The 17149-nt window shown below is 45.0% G+C and overlaps 1 protein-coding gene across 2 annotated transcripts; it reads right to left on the bottom strand.

Annotated features, from left to right (window-relative positions):
- Positions 1-1472: 1472 nt before the first annotated feature.
- Positions 1473-16841, bottom strand: GPRASP3 (G protein-coupled receptor associated sorting protein family member 3). 2 transcript variants are annotated; one of them, XM_007188180.2, is made up of 4 exons: positions 16735-16841; positions 5858-5954; positions 5435-5510; positions 1473-5104 (listed from the first exon to the last, which is right to left on the bottom strand). In XM_007188180.2, exon 4 carries the CDS (start codon positions 4952-4954, stop codon positions 3269-3271), a length of 1686 nt encoding a protein of 561 aa, XP_007188242.1. In that variant the 5' UTR covers positions 4955-5104; positions 5435-5510; positions 5858-5954; positions 16735-16841; the 3' UTR covers positions 1473-3268. The 2 variants fall into 2 exon arrangements, with proteins under 2 accessions (XP_007188242.1, XP_057393503.1); XM_057537520.1 differs by having other exon boundaries at positions 16722-16784.
- Between the last annotated feature and the right edge of the window lie 308 nt (positions 16842-17149).

Genomic DNA, 17149 nt, shown 5'->3' with positions numbered 1-17149 from the left:
AGAAAGAAGAGTCTTTTAAGCAAGTGATACTGTACCAACTGGATATCACTATGTCAAAATTGAACTTCAACCTATATATAAGGTGTACCATATATAAAAAACTCAAAATGGATCATAGACCTAAATATGAAACCTAAAACTGTAAAACTTTTAGAATATAGGATACAATCTTTATGACCTTGGTTAGGCAACAATTTCTTATATTTAACACAAAAACACAATTGGTAAAAGAATTGTCCTTCATTAAAATTAAAAAGTTCTTCTTTCCAAAAGACATTTTTAAGAGAATAAAAAGACAATCCACAGACTGGGAGAAAATATTTGTAAAACATATATCTAATAATACACTTATATCAAGTATATATAAAGAACTCTTAAAAATTGACAATAAAAAGGAACCACTCAATTTAAAAAAATGGGGCAAAATATTTATACCTACTTCACCCAATATATATGGATGGCAAATATGCATATGAAAAGATGTTCAACATCATTAGTGATTAGCGAAGTGCAAATGAGAACCACAATGAGATATGGCTAAAATTAAAAGACCAGCCACACCAAGCGTTAGCAAGGATGTGGAGGAATCAGAACTCTCATGCACTGCTGTGGGAATGTAATATGGTACAACCATTTTGGAAAATGTAAAAGTTAAATGTATACCTCTCATATGACCCAGCCATTCCACTCCTAGGTATTTATCCAAGAGAAAAGCAAATGTCCATACAAACAGTTCTACAAGAAACAGTTGTAGCAGCTTTATTTGCAGTAGCTCAAATCTGGAAAAAACCCAAATGCCCATCAACAGATGAATGGATAAACTGTGCAAACTGTGGTATAGACATATAGTAGAATACTACTTGGCAATAAAAAGCAATGAACTATTGATACACAAAACAACATAGATGGATCTCAAATAATTATGCTGAGTGAAAGAAGCGAGATCCCCTTCCCTCCAAAAGAATATATGCTGTATGATTCCTTTTATGTAAAACTACAGAAAATGAAAATGATTCTATATTGTCAGAAAGCAGATCAGTGGTTGTTTGGGGACAAAATAGGGAGAGGTGGGAAGGAGGCATTACAAAGGGGCATGAAGAAACTTTTCGGGGTGATGGGTATGTTTGCTATCTTGATTGTGGTGATGGTTTCATGTCTGTATACATATGTTAAAACTTACCAAACTGTATACTTTAAATATGTATGGTTTGAGGTATGTCAATTATATCTCTCAATAAAGCTATTAAATAAAAGCATGTGGTAGATCTGTATAATACTAAATTGGAAAGATAACTGAAAAGACAAAAAGGCAAGTTGCACAATACTGTAGTTCTATTTCTGCAAGAGAATAAATTTATGTATATTCTTTATTAAGATGATATGCAATGAAAGATTAGGGCACTATGCACCAAATGTTAACACAGGAAAAACATTAAGAGATTCAAAAATATTTGTAGAAGCCTATTTATTGATATGGAAAGATGGTCACAATATACAGTTAGTGGGAGGAAAGGCAAGTTACAAACAGTATTTACAGTATGATCTTGTTTTAATTTCTTAACTGTTTAAAAATCTCCCAATATTTTTACACACTGAAACATTCTCTTCAGCTCAGACCAGGGGTTGTAATTCCTACCCTGAGTCTTAGAAAACACAGCTATAGCCCAAGTCCTGGGAATGCTTTCTGGACCATAGACTTCCAGGAACCACTATCATGTAGATTGAGGCAGCAGCTCCTCTCCTAGCTTTCCTGTTTTGTGTTGATGAAGCTGCAGTTCTGGGCCTGGGCCTAAATTTCTCCAATTAAGTTTATCCTGTACAGTTTTAGCTGGTACAAATGCAGAGTAGGCTTGCCTACTAGTAAAAGATAGAACCATTTATCTTTTCATATGACACACAGGAGGATAAATTATAAATGGTAAACAAATTAAGGTATAATTTTGCAAGGAGGAAAAAAGCAATTATCTTTTAAACTGTAAGGTATGAAACAATGTACAGAATGATTCCAGTTCTTTATTGAAGAAGATAGGAAGGACACATAGCAAATTTCAGTTGTTTGACTCCAAATCTACATCTCATTCATTCACCAGTTTTGGGCACCTCCTGTTTCCCAGACACTGCCAGTTCAAATCCATACACTCATCCCAGACTTTTCTTCTGACTCCAGCAAGGTTTAGCCAAATGCCTAATGGACATGTGCATTTAGAGGAAGTTAAGAATTTCAAGACTGGCAGGGACATTATCTACAGCAAAATTGAATCATTAAAACCAGTCTGTGAGCCTTGAAGGCCGCCACACAAAAAAGTGGAAGAGGACTATAAGGTAGTGCAATAAGAGCGGGTTTTGGTATCAGACAAAACAGCTATGCCACACTTTCCTGCTGTGGGAATCTAGGAATAAGTATTCAACCTCCTTAACTGCCATTGGAGGCAATCCAGAATAACGAGTTATAATCATAAAAAAAAAATACCAGTACATAGCTCAGAGAACCATTGTTGAGAAGAAGAAACCTGTAAAATATAATGCCAACACAGTATCTGACATGAGTAGGTACTCAGGAAATGTTTCCTCCCTACATCTACCTCCTTTCTCTTCTGCAAGATGACTTGACATAAATGAAATAGCCTAACAATTTAAGAGTTATAAATGTCATAGCAAAATAAAAGATGAATATTACATTTTATCTGAGATTCAGGGCCATTTGTGTGTTGTAGAATGAGTTATCTGATGCAGGTAGAATAGGGGAAAAACAGTAATTCCTTTTACATTAAACAGCTGGTAGCAACCCTGCTTTCTTTACGTATTGAGAGTGCACATTTGGCAATGAGTGTGTGTGTATACATATACGTGCGTGTGTGTGTACTGTTAGATATCTTTTTGTGTGTATATGCTTTGTTTCTACAACTAGATTATAAATTCAAGAATATTATCTTTTTAAATCATTTGAAGCTGCAAATGGATCTAAGCAGATACTAATGAAAAGTTAGCTTACTTATGATGCACCAATCTGCTATCTTAAATGTTAAAAAGCTCCCCATCTACACAAGAGAATAATCAACAGATGTTTTCAACTCACAATGAAATATTAATTGATACCCCAAAATGGTCTAGCTCAGACCTAGACTGTCACAGGTAATATTGTGTTAAAGATGTAATTTATAACATGCACACTGTAATAACCAAAACATTATGCATGGCTCTTTGGGAACACACAGCCTGTTAGAGTTTGGAGATTGTTCAAAGGGTTCTCTTTTATTTCTAGCTCATTTTACATTGTTTCGATGATCACTTTAACTTCACGGAAAATAGCCATGAGTGTATTATAACTCAAATGATCAACGACTACAATTGAGCCCTTTCTGATATGCTCCTTTATGTTAATAAATATGGCCACAGCACTAACGAGATTGGCTTTTGCCTCTTTTTGGTTAAAGATGAGTTTTAATGCTGCTAATGCTTTTGTATTGATCATGTCTCTGGCTGCAGCTGGATTTTCAGACATATTCAAAAGTACTTTCAAAACAAGATTTCTGGTTTTACGATTTCCCAGGGAGAGCAAATGAAAAAGCTCTGAAAAGTAATTGGCAACAATGTGGTGATGGTTAGAATCAGTAGTCAGTTGTCCTAGTATCTTTAATCCGGATTGCTGTCCAGGTGAGTTCAAGGGAAAAGACATGGTTTCCTTACACATATGCTTAACATGTAATTCAACCTTGCGTTGTCTTTCATCCCCAGAGGGGGGATTCAGAGTAATTACAGCCTTTTTTCTCATTTCAGAGGAAGGAAAACTAAGCAAGCTTTCAATAAGTGTCACTACACCCACCTCATTAATGAACTCTTGGGCAAATGGATGAACATTAATGATCCCCATTGCAATTTGAGCTATTTTATGAATGAGAGGATCAGTAGTTGATTTAAGTAAGGTAACAAGTTTTTCAAACTCCTCAGAATCCATGTAGCATTCCATTTTGCAAGGGCAAGCAAATGGCTTAATCCCATTCACCTCCCTGATCCTGATTTGGCGCCTGATCTCCTCTATGGTCTGGATACAAGGGTCAGAACCAAATGGGTACTCAGAGACAGGCTGTGAGCTTGAGGGAGTGCTCCTAGAAGGGCACGCCGCTGTTGCCACAGGCAAAGAACGGGTATTTTCCTCAGCGGAGGCCAGGACAACATATGAAGGAGGCTTTTTCTCAAATGGGACTTGGGATCTAAAGCCTAACACTGCTGGAGTTACAGCAGGAGCTTTGGGCCAGATAGTTACCTCAGACCAGTCCTTGGGCCTATCTTTTTCATTAATTTCATCCACAGGTTGGGGCTTAATTATCCTGCTCACAGGTCTAGGGTTAGGGTCAAAACTAGTTTCATCTCCATCCCAAAACCAGCTCCCAATAACGTTCTCCTCCTCCTCCTCCTCAGCCCCTGGCCTAGCCTTGCAGTTGGCCCCAGCCACAGGTTCCAACTTCTTAGCACAGGATGGGGGACAAATATCAGCTTTACCTTCATCCTTAGCACTGAAACGATTCCCAGCCTCTTCTCCATTCCAGAACCAGGAACCAACACTGGATTCTTCCCCAGCCCAAAACCAGGTATCAATACCAGTCTTATCTTTACATGTAGACCTGGACTCAGCACTAGCCTCAGCCACAGAACAAAACCGAGATGCTCTAGTGGCCTCATTTTCAGCTTTGGGACTGAAATCTGCCAGAGCTCTTTCCTTCATCTCAGTAACAATCTTGTTCTTAGACGCTGCCTTCACCTCTGCCACTGCATCTTCCTGAGTCCCTGCCTTGGCTATTGTTTTGGCCTGGGTCTTGGCTACAGATCTGACTACGGCAGTAGCCTCCCTCTTGGCTTCAGCTTCTACACCAGCCCTTTTTTCAGTTTTGGCCTTCTTTTTACTCTCATTCTTTCTACTTCTATTCTTTCTACTTGCATTCTTAACCCCAGCCATGGTTGAAGCCCAGTTATATAGATAGTTCTATACAGTCTTGGCTTTGGTTCTCAATATGTCCCAGGTCAGTGTCTTAATATTCTTTTACTGGGTTGAAGGTGATGATCTTCTGTCACTTCAAGGCCACCACAGCCACCACTGGAGATAGGCCTGAGGTGGAAGAAGAAAATGGGCTTTGAGTCTCTTCCAACTGTGCTTTTCTATGCAGACAGCCACACAAGACATGAGAAAGTAGAGATAGATTGTGTGGTAGGAGAAGTAGAATAGTAGAAAACTCTGTTACCTCATTTTATCCCTTCCACAGTCCCACTAATGCCCAACAATGCCCTGCCCAGGCACTTCCATACTCTTTTCTCTGCATCAAATAGGAACGGAGATGACGGGAAAGCTTGGTGAAAGTGAGAGAGGCTAAGGAGTGTCCAGCCCCTTTGGTATATACCACTATACTCTATAGGTCTATCTGGTAGGCCTCACACCAACCTGCACTGATCTGGTGCAATTTTCTCCTTTCTTGCTTCCAGTGTTGATAAGCCCTATAGTCGACTCACAGGCAGACCTATGGACAAAAACACAGGAGGGATTGGAATTTTAAGGATTTGGTAGACAGACATGGATTCTGGCTTCTAAACCCAATACCTGCCTTTCCAAATCTAAGGCTTTGTGAATATAATGTTTCTGGCCTCCTTGGTCCTCCTCATGGCTTCCTTCCCCACTTCCTAGGTATCTATCAATTACCCTATAGGCACAATCCTAGCTCACCCTAGCCCCATTTCCTATACATAAATGTGAGGGCAGAGGTGTGTGGGAAGTTGGAAGACAATGGCTCCAAGATATGATCTGGTCTTACTTGCCAACAGCCAATTCCCATTCCCAATCAATAGGGGTGCTCATGCTCACACTCACCTTGGATCCAAATGAATAGCTTTTGTCCTCTTTCTTTATCAAATTCAAAGTGAACAGCTACCTGCAGATTTCTACAGTACTCTATAAGGGAACAAACCTATGGATAGACAAAAAGAGGAAAGAAAACAAAAGAGACTGAGATGGCCCAACACCCATGACAAGTGTTACAACATATGCTTCTGTACATTCAAGGCCATGTTAAATATCTCCCACCTGTCTGCTCCTCCCAAATGATCCCCCATCCACTCCCCAAAGACCTGCAGCTTGTCTAATCACACCTCCCAACACTAAAGTCAGTCATGTTCCTAGCAGAGGCCACACCTCCTTCCTTGAACAAAAAGATGAGGTGCAAGAATGGGTAGTGGAACACAGGCAACTGTATTTAGAAGACAAGCAGTGAACATAATGGGGACTACTATTTCAATACCATCTTGCATGCCCCTGCCTTTTCCCCTTCCCCACACATACATAGTTCCTATCTCATTCACCACCTATGCCAGCCAGCCCACATAGCAGGTGTCCTCAGGAGATGCTACCCTTACCACTACAGAACAGTCCACTAGCTGGAGAAGAGTCACGCCCTATAGAAAGAGAAGGGGCATTCAGCAAAACACCAAGAGAGTATATTTACAATGGTAGAAAAGTATCAGGTTAATGAACGGATCCCCAGAATTCAGGTCCTAAAACCTCCTTTTGAAGAATCAAGGAATAAGTAAATAAATGTCTCTCATGTCTCAGAATTTCCCAGGAACTCCACAAAATCTTCTGTGGGACTGCTTCTGCACCAAAATGAGAGGGGGCTGTGAAGGGTAGATGGGGTTTGGGTTTCCAAAACCAGAAAATGAAGAAGCAAACTGACTTCACGCGTTCTAAATTGACCCTTCAGAAAAATTTTCTCTCTATACTGCAGCGCCATTCCCACACCTCAACATATTAAAGTGGGCTAGGATGTTGAGAAAACAGATCCCAAATGCGAAAGATGGATTAATACATTATTTATTTACACGGATCCTTCCTATGAAAGCCTATTGACTCCTCAACCTGTCATTTGCTTGCATTTAATTGGGTCCAAGACCTAAATATGGAAGGCAACAAAACTGCTGTATTAAGAGGCGAATAAACTTTTCATTTTGGTGTCTTCATAATCTACTCGCTCAGTTCCCCTTTCACTGAATGTGCCAGACCTACCGCGCACACAGGACACTCCGGCATCAAAGAGGCGCCTGTGGGAAGGGACAGCACCCGGCACGCGGGGTCCGACAAACCCCTTTCCAGAATCAGGGACCGGGCGGGCGGCCCCCCGCGCCCGCCCGCTCGTCACCCGGCTCCGACCGCCACCCCCGGCGGCCGCCCCGACGCCCCCACCCCGGCTCCCCTCCGCCATTTCGCCCGCAGCAGCCTCCCCCACAGCCCTCTCCTGGCACAGGCACCGTCGACGGCGGGGCGCGGGAGTCCAGAAAGCCTGCCGGGGAGCGGCCGCGCCGTCCGCCTCCCCAGGATCCGAGGGAAGCCCTGCGGCCAAGACTTCGCGCCCCGGGCCCGGTCCGCGCCGGTCGCCGCCTCCTCAGCGCCAGGGGTCCCCCGGCGCTGCGCACCTCTCTCAGGGACCCGCTCCGACCCGGTTGCCTCCCCCTCGTCAGGCTGCCAGGGTCCGCGGGGCAGGGTGTGAGCCGGTCGTCGCCCCCGAGACACCCCCACTTGCCTTCGCAGGCGCAGGGTCCCGATGGTCGGCCTCCCCCTCCTATCGCAGCTCCTCACTCGGATTCCCACCGCTCGCCGTGTGGGCAGAACGGCAAAGAGCCGTCCCGCCCCCCCGCGCGGCTGCGCCAAACCGGGCAGGGGCTGCAAAGGCTGCGGCACCAACAGCTCGCGGCGAGGGTGTCGGGAAGGGGGCGGAGGGATACGGCACGAATGGGCTCGGCGCCCCCTCCCAGGCCCACCGTAGTTCCGACCCAGAAAGGGGCGGGGCCGGGAGGAGTCCCGGCCTCAGGGGCGGGGCCACGCCGGCCCTCCACCGCCCCCCGTCGGGCAACCACCTTCCCCGCCCCGCGCACTTCTGGCACCGCAGCGTGTGGGGCCGGCGGGCGGTGGGGGCCGGGGTTGGGAGGGTAGGGAGGGGCTGCGCTGGAGGGAGCAGCGGATGGATACAGATCGTCCTGGGTGGGTGGGTGGGTGTGTGTGTGTGTACAGGACTGCTCGGAGTCCGCCCCCCTGTGTGTGTGTGTGTGTGTGTGTGTGTGTGTGTACAGGACTGCTCGGAGTCCGCCCCCCTACCTTCCCCCATCGCGCCCGCCATCCTCCCTGGGCGCCAGTGGCAGAGGAGCTGTGAGGACGGCCCTCCCCGGGTCTGCTTTCCACCTTCTGGGGCCGCGGGCGGGAGGCGGCGCCCGTGGAGGCCGAGCCACTGCCCCTCTTCTAAGGGACAGCAGCCCTAGATAGACCTCTGGCCTGAGGAAACAAACCACCTGTCTGCGCCAGTGTCGTCATCCTCTCTGCCACACTGCCATTTTCTCAGTCGCAGTGGTAGCACAGTAGCACACTTTGCCATTTCGCCGCCCCCGCAGTTGCCCAGGAAAGAGGGCCTTTCTCTCTCAGGACCCGCACCGGCTCAGACAGTCCTCCCTGTCTCTCATCCCATAGCCACGTGTCAGGCACCAGGTAGGGCCGGTCCTGGCTTCTCTCCCCAGGTTCTGTCAGGTCTTCTCTTGCAGTTGCCTCCAAGCGCTCATCATCTTTGGCAGGGTGGGAATGTGGCAGGGATTAGAACCAACTGGGATCTCACACACTTGCCATACACACCAGTCTACTTTATCTATTAGGGCTGTTAACAAATAAATCATACTTACTTTAAATTCCAAAATCTGCATTATATCTGAGCCTGGTTCTGATGCTTTGTGTCTTTCAACAATGCTTTTTCTTGCCTTTATTATGTGTTATAATTTTGTGTTGAAAGCTGGATATGATGTGTTGGGTAATAGGAACTGAGGTAAAAAGACCTTTAGTGAGAAGCTTTATGTTAAGCTGGTTAGCAGTTGGGCTGTGTGTAATGTTTGCTGTAGCTGCAGGTGTCAGTCTTCAAATTCCGCTAGCATCTTTATTTTTGTCTCTCCTCTTAACTTTGTGTTTCCCTAATTACATCTTGCAGAGAGAGTCTGCATCTTGCAACTCTTTCAGCTGCACTCCACTGTTACTACACTGGAGGCCTGTTAGCATGTGGAGGAGAGGAAGTGTTATATAATCTTCTGGTTAAATTCCAGTCTTTTGTGGGCCTGTCTGTAGACCGTGACCTTCACCTTCACAAGTGTTTCTTTAGCATCTTTCTCCCCCTTACAGGAGAATGGAAGGCTAGAGTGGGCTGGATAGGAGGAATGCCTTTCCCTCAGCTGGGATAAGGCTCTGGGAAAGTCTTTTCTGCTGGAGAGTAGGCCTTTGTTATGGAGAAGACTCGGGGGTGTATTTCTTGAGTGTACACTTCCCCTCCCACTGCCAGAGCCCTGAGGAGATCTTTCTGGGATCTTCACTATGAGAACCTGCTGGAGATCCTGGAGGTAAAGCCCACAACACTGCTAAGACTGCAGGTCCCTAGGGGTTTCTCACTCTCCTACTATTCCACCCTCAGTCTCCATCAGTTTGTCAAAATTCCCACTTAAGTGTTCTTACCTGTTTATGTCTCTAGCAGTTTCTGCTCTATGTAAAGAGATATAGGCTGTGACTCTCTGGATGTCTTTTCTCCAGAATTTGGGGTGGTCATTTGCCCTGTGACCTCAGTTCTCTGATGGGTCTAAGATAAGTCATTGATTCTCAGTTTGTTCAGCTTTTTTTCTTGTAAGTACAGGAACAATGACTTCCAAGCTCTTTACATGTCAGAACTGAAACTGGAAGTGTGTCCTATGGATTTTAACAGGATAACTAAAGACCAATGAACACAGCTTTCATCCTCTTCTTTTCAGCTGAACTTCAGATCTGGGAATAAAGTTGCCCTTGAAAACCTAGCTGCTCCATAAATATCTGTTCTTTTCCCTCCCAGGTATAGAAAATTTACATGACTCCCTGAACCTGGCATCTCAGCCCCCAAGTTCTTAACGTGGAGTGCAGATTAGAATTCAGACTTCCTGAATCAAAGTTCCTGGTGGTGAGGTCTGAGCAACTGTGACTTAACCCCAGTAGAAAAGTCATCTCTGTTACCACCACCACCACCATGAAGAGGCAGTGCACTATACTACTAGGTGCTTGCTTAGACTAGAGTTACCAGTTTCTGATCCCTGGAAGCACTTTCTAAAAGGAGGCTGCATGGTAGAGTACAGACTCTCTCCCCTGGGCTCTACTCTGGGACTTAGCCAGACTTCAGAGACAGGCAGTCCAAAGTTTAAATGGAGATTTTTACCACTAACTATTTGTGTCACTTTGGAAAAGTTACTTAATGTTTTTATAACTCAGTTAAGTCATCCCTCAAAGGGGATTGGTAATAACTACTTCACAGGATTCTTGTACACACTAACTGAGAAACTATCTGATATTCTGAAATATCTACAAGTATCAGGTCTTTCTAGTTCCTTTTAAAATTGTAATCTAGTCATATTATGGGGTGGGCTGGGGAAAGCAGTAAGAGTAGATGAAGTAAGTCAGAAAGAGAAAAACAAATACCGTATGCTAACACATATATATGGAATCTAAAAAAAAAAATGGTCATGAAGAACCTAGGGGCAAGACGGGAATAAAGACGCAGACCTACTAGAGAATGGACTTGAGGATACGGGGAGGGGGAAGGGTAAGCTGCAATAAAGTGAGAGAGTGGCATGGACATATATACACTACCAAAGGTAAAATAGATAGCTAGTGGGAAGCAGCCGCATAGCACAGGGAGATCAGCTCGGTGCTTTGTGACCCCCTAGAGGGGTGGGATAGGGAGGGTGAGAGGGAGACACAAGAGGGAGGAGATATGGGGATATATGTATATGTATAACTGATTCACTTTGTTATAAAGCAGAAACTAACACACCATTGTAAAGCAGTTATACTCCAATAAAGATGTTAAAAAACAAAAAAAAAGAGTAGATGCGATCTCCACGGTGGCTTTTAGAGTTCATGATTGCTAAGACATCGCCACTGTGCTCTTTCTTACTGTAACCTTGGTGCTTTGTATATTCTGTGTTGCTTAACATAACCCTTTACTAAAAGAACATCACTTTTACATAAGTATGCCTCCCTCCTCCTTATAGTGATGTGCCACAGGGAGGCTGATCCAAATTCCAGAGGTGAGTTTGCTTGGTCTAAGGATAATTCATCCCCTTGGTACTCCAGTTCAGGAATGGGTGGTGATGTAACTCTGCTCAATGAGACATGAAGAGAAGATTGCAGAAGGATTTCTGAGGAAAGTGTCCTCACTCATAAGACAAGGCCATCAGTAAAGGTATCTCATTTTCCTCCTTGGAAAGTTGCTTGACTCCTTGCAGCCATCAAGTTTCCAGCCTTAAGATGGAAGTTGATATTATGAATGGCAGAAGAAAGAGATGGAAAAAAGCTGAGTCCTTAGCTGAATCAAACAATCACCAAGACTTCTCTGCCTCAGTACTTCTGATCTGTGGATAATAAATTTACTTATTAAGTTAGTTTTAGTTGAATTCCTTGTTATATGGAACAATCCTAAATGTTATGTATGCTCAGGCACAAAACAACGCTTCAGTGAGTAATAGTTCCTGACTTCTGTCTGTCAGTAAGCCCTACCTCTTAAAACCAGTGGCAGAACTCATGTTTCCATGTGAAAGGAAAACTGTAGATTCTGAACATCTTGCCTAATGATTGCTAGAGGTCTGACAACTGTGACTGGCTTCTGTTTTAGACTGAAAAGGAAGGCTTCAGGCAGAAAACCTAAACCTTACTTATCTAGGGGGTTCAGAGGTACATTAAATACATGAGCTTATAGATAAGCCTTGTTTCAATTCAGAGAGTCATTGTGTGGAAGTGCACCCATGTGAAATATCCATAGTGTAAGGATATCAAAGGTTATCTGCTTTCTATCCAGAGGACTGTACTGAGGTTGAGAAAGATAAATTCATAGTGTCAACAGCCAGAAAGTTTTGGTTAACTTTCCCCAGGTGCACTGTACTAAGCAACACAGGTATAGAAAGAGGTGGATATTTGGGATTTATCAAGAGCTGAGATTTTGCCAGGACACTGGAGCCAGGCGCTAGAGGATGAGGTAGGCGAGTAGTAAAAATGATGGCCCATGATGGACCATTAAGTTGGGAAGGAAGGAAAATCTGGAGTATGCTGATTCACAGGTAGAAGAGGATAAGGGACAGGGAGTCTAGCAACACTCAGGTTCAAGTTTCTTTATGATGAATAAAGTACTTTGCTACAAGCTGTAAGGAGGAGAAAATCTGATGATGAAGATAGTCCTGGTGATGATGGCAGCTTTTAGTGATACTTAGCACTAGAGGGATATATTGGGCTGGCCAAAAAGTTTGAACGAACTTTTTGGCCAACCCAGTAGATGTAGTGTAGTGGCAACACATGCCAGCTCCAGATTCAAACTACAAAGGTTTGAATCTCAACTCCTCTGCTAATCAAATCAAGCTCTGCTAACTGAGCTTGCCAAGTTACCAGTCTGTGCCTCAGCTTCCTCATGTGTAGAACAGAGACAATAACAGCATCTACTCTATACAGTTGTTTTGAGGATTAAATAAGTTAATATATTTAGAACCCTTAGAAGAGTGTCTGGCACTCATAAAGCACTCATTAAATCTTGATATTAACAATAAGTACAGTCACCCTTCCATATCCTGGGTTCCGCATCCACAGATTCAACCAACCAGGGATCAAAAATATTTGAATCAAAGAACTCCAGAAAGTTCCAGAAATCAAAACTTTAACTTGACACACACTGGCAACTATTTATGTAGCATTGGCATTGTATTTACAACATTTACGCAGAATTTACATTGTATTAGGTATTGTAAGTAATCTAGAGATGACTTAAAGTATATGGGGAGGGGACTTCCCTGGTGGTCCAGTGGTTAAGGGTCCGCCTTCCAATGCAGGGGACGCGGGTTCGATCCCTGGTCGGGGAACTAAGATCCCACATGTTACCAGGCAACTAAGCCCACGCGTCACAACCAGAGAGAAGCCCATGTGCCACAACGAAGAGCCTGTGTGCTGCAAGGAAGACCCAGTGCAGCCAAAAAAATAAATAAATAAAATAAAGATGTTTAAAAAAATAGTAATAATAAAATAAAGTATATGGGGAGATGTGCACAAGTTATGTGCAAATAATATGCCATTTTATATAAGGGACTTGAGCATCTGTGGATTTTTGTATCTCTGGATGGTCCTGGAACCAATCCCCCCTGGATACAGAAGGATGACTGTACTATGAAAAGTAGTAAAAGGCTCAGGCATTGAGGTCAGACTGACTGGGGTCTGATTCACACTTTCAGAATCCAAGTTTCTTCCTCTATGCTACCTGGCCCTCAACACTAGTTCTGTCTTATTCATAAAAAAGGCCCCAGTGCATGATACAAAGAAACAAATGCTAAAATAGGGGTGAATAAAATACTGTGTAAGTACATAGGATGGAGGCATTACTTCCTACCAAGGGGCAAAGAGTAAGGGTGAGAGTATCAGAAAGACTTCAAACAGGCCCTAGCATTTGAGCTGAGCCTAAAAGGATGACTGTGTTTCCTACAGGCAGAGAAAGGGCATGAGGGCATTGAAGATTGAGGGAACAGCCTGGGGAAATGCACAAAAGTAGTAAAGCACAGAGTATAGTTGGGTTGGGAAATAGCAGATAGTCCCATGTGGCTTAAGTGCAGGCAAAGTGGAGCAAGGCTTGGACTGGGTGAGGCACGAGTGAGTGCCTCCTTAAATTGTATCTTTATCTCATTCTAGTCCTGGCCCTGACTTGGAAGAATGTGTTGGAAATGGAGATGGAAAGGTAGAATTGTATGGGAAAGTACAGGGCCTTGAAACCTTCCATTGGGGACCTGGTAGTATTTTATAGATGAGATCCCACTGAAGGCTGCTTTTTTGAAATTGGGGGCAGAGTAGAGGGTCAGCTGTGCTGTAAGATACCCTTCTTTCATTCATGATTGGACAGATGACAAATTCACTCTCATTTTATCCCCAGGCAGCAACATTGTAGGTCAAATGACATCTGAACGGGCCCTGATATTTATTACATGAGATAGCCCATAATATTTATCCAGAAAGGGGGCAGAAACAAAAGGGCCATATGAGTGTTGAGGTATTTACTTCAACTACACTCCCAGGAAAAAATTGAGGGATGATCTTGGCCCTTACAAGTGCTACTCAAGGAGTGATCAGAACAGAGATAATCATCTTCATGCATGGACACACACACCCCACACTTACCCAGTCCTTTGGCTGAGACTGAAAAAACCCACAGGCGTGAGTTAGTTAAGTATCTGCCCTGCAATGCATGTGAGACTTAGAGGTATCTCTCCAGACCGCAGTGTGAAGTTCCCCAAACATAAATGCAGTACCCCCAACAGGAAAAACAGGCTGAGGGAGCTCTGATAAGGAAAGAATATAGAGAGAGCTTTAAAAATCATCTAAATTGTAGACGCATGCCACAAAAACATATGCTGCTTTTTTCACCCATAATACACTGGTAGGCTCTGCCTCCTTTATTTTAACTTGCTTATGCATGATGCATAGGATCAAAGGTCAGTTTACAGATATTAATCTAGGGGTGGCTGCTAAAAATAAGGATGTGTGACACTATTATTCTGACATCAGTTCTTTGACACCAACTACCTGGAGTTAGCATCAGACTCCACAGGTTTAAGGGTGCAGTCCCCAATAATACTGCCCCCACTTGAGATCAGATGTCAGTTACAAGACTTGGGGGACCACCCATACTTCTGACTGACCAGTTATAAATTCAGGGGTTCCCACGACCCCCTCAGGTTTGATAATTTACTAGAACACACTAAAAGTGCTATATGTAGAATTATAGTTTTATTAGAAAGGATACACATAGGACAGGTCTTGAAGGGTCTGAGACATACAGATTCCACGTCCTCTTCACATGGATTCAGGGCAATATCACCCTCCCTGGATATCAGTATGCTCACCAACCAGGAAGAGTTTACACTGGGGTTTCATTACATAGGCACAACTGTTCACGTGATCGAACCCCAAATCCAGCCCTCCTTCCTTCTCTGGAGTTCCTGCTGGCCTAAAGCTCCAACTCTAATCACGTGGTTTGTCCTTCTAGCGACCAGCCCACATCCTCACAACCAAAGCTAACTAGGGACCCACCACAGCCCGTTCATTAGCATAACAAAGATACCCCCAGGGCTCAAGAAATTCCAAGGTTTTTCAGGCCCTATGCCAGGAACCAGGGACAAAGGTTAGATATATTCTTTCTTATACCACATGATGTTTGAGGTGTTTGTCAAACTCTAAAACGACACAGACAAGACAACAAAGCTTGAGGGGAAAGGCCACAACCTAAACATTGGTCCCGATACTTATATTACCAGAATTCTGAAGAGTGGAGGGAGGAGGATAATACAAAGGAGGCAGGAGGTAAGAGAGGAGGAGGTAGTCCTAAGGCCTCAATCTCTAATTTTACCCACATGCCCACTGCTCAATTCCAGATTTTAAATATAAACAGGAGGGCCTGAAGTAGTATTACTGCATAGTTTCAACTCTATAGTGAGTATAAAAATAAGGATATGAGTGGGCTTAGGACAATTCATTACTTCCTAGTGGCACTTTCTTGAACTGCCTTGGTATCCAGTGGATGCCAGGGTCGGGGGAGAGAGGTGGGTAGGGGGAGTGGGGATAATTCAGTTAGAAAGAGGACAAGGACTTACCGAAGGCTGCTACCTAGGATAAGACCAAAGGAACAAGCCCTAAGAAGTGGACAGAGAGCAAAACACAAGGAAGAGAGCGAAGTGTCTGCAGAGCGGACACATGAGACCATCCATAAAAGTTTCCATAGGTGATTCCCAGAAAAACCCTATTCTGAGGCCCAGCACAGTAGCAGGAGGGAGCCTCAATGGAGTATCAGCTTTTGAGTTCCTAGATGGGAGGGAGCTGCTGCCTGGAGCTCAGGTCCAGGAATCATCTTGGGAGTTGAGAAGCTTGGCAGTATCCCAAAGAGAAATCCTAAGTGAAGGGCCCAAAGCATCCAGATTCCCTCCTCCTGAGTCTGTTAGCTCCCCTTCCCCAGAGCTGCCCAGATTGGGGTTCATTCCTCTCTTGAATCTCCAGGCAGCTGGAGCCTTGGATCTCCACCCCTCCCCCAATTATGAGCTGCTCTCACAGTCTGGAAAAGACAAACAGTAGAGAGTGAGTGCCAACTAGGTGGGAGGAAGGGAGTGTAGCTCACAGTTCCTATCCTCACACCTGCGTTTCCTGATCCAGGGCCACCGGTGTTCACAAATTGTCACTTCACCGTTTCCTCTCTCTGGGCTCCCCTGAAGCCAACTGCTTCCACGTGTCCACCTCTCCCACCCACACAGAGAAACAGAGTCACGCAGCGCTGGGCGGGGAGACGGGGGTGGGGTAGGGGCTTTCAGAAGGCAGGAGGGAGCGCGAGGCTCCGAGACACTTCCTCTGCCCGGATCTAGTCTCCACCACCACCTCCCACGGATGCCAATATATGGCCTCGAGCCCACCTCCTCTAGCAGCGGCCGATGCTTCTCTCCACTTATGCCTCCCGCAGGATGACTTCCTGCCTCTTGAGCTCCCGGGCAAAAACAGACCCCGGCTAAGACGCTCACGATTGGCTGAGGGATTGTGTCCTCCGCCAACAAAGGCCATAATTCTGGGCGCTTGAGGGATTAGCTTTCAGGCTAGTGCAGCATGGAGAGACACCCACCCACGCACCCACCATCCCGTCCTACCACTCCTCTCACGGCCGTCTGTCAAGCGTCAGGTGCAAGTCTTTCCCGTCCCTTTCCAGCGCGACAAACCTCTACGCCGGTCCAAGTGAGAGTGCAGTCACGTGACCCACAGTTAGTCCCACGTGACCGCGCACTCTGGAAGTCTGCGCAGCCCTGCAGCACGCAAGGCACAGTCCTCTGCCTCTGGGGGTGAGCTGCTTGCTAGAAAATCTGAAGCTCCCGATGGGGGTGAAGATAGAGAGCTGAAAGGAAGGCTGGATTCGGAGCCAAAGCTTCCAGCCCTAAGCCTGGGCCTTGCTCTGTAGGAGCACGGGGCTGGCGAGGAACACCCCATGAGGAGTTTGGAGACCAACTGACTTTTAATATTCTGTGCAAAACTCGGGCGACATATTAAAACACACACAGGATCTGTCTT

This window comes from Balaenoptera acutorostrata, chromosome X, assembly GCF_949987535.1.
Source record: "Balaenoptera acutorostrata chromosome X, mBalAcu1.1, whole genome shotgun sequence".
Taxonomy (NCBI): Eukaryota; Metazoa; Chordata; class Mammalia; order Artiodactyla; family Balaenopteridae; genus Balaenoptera; species Balaenoptera acutorostrata.
This window is presented reverse-complemented; position numbering and strand designations above follow the sequence as displayed.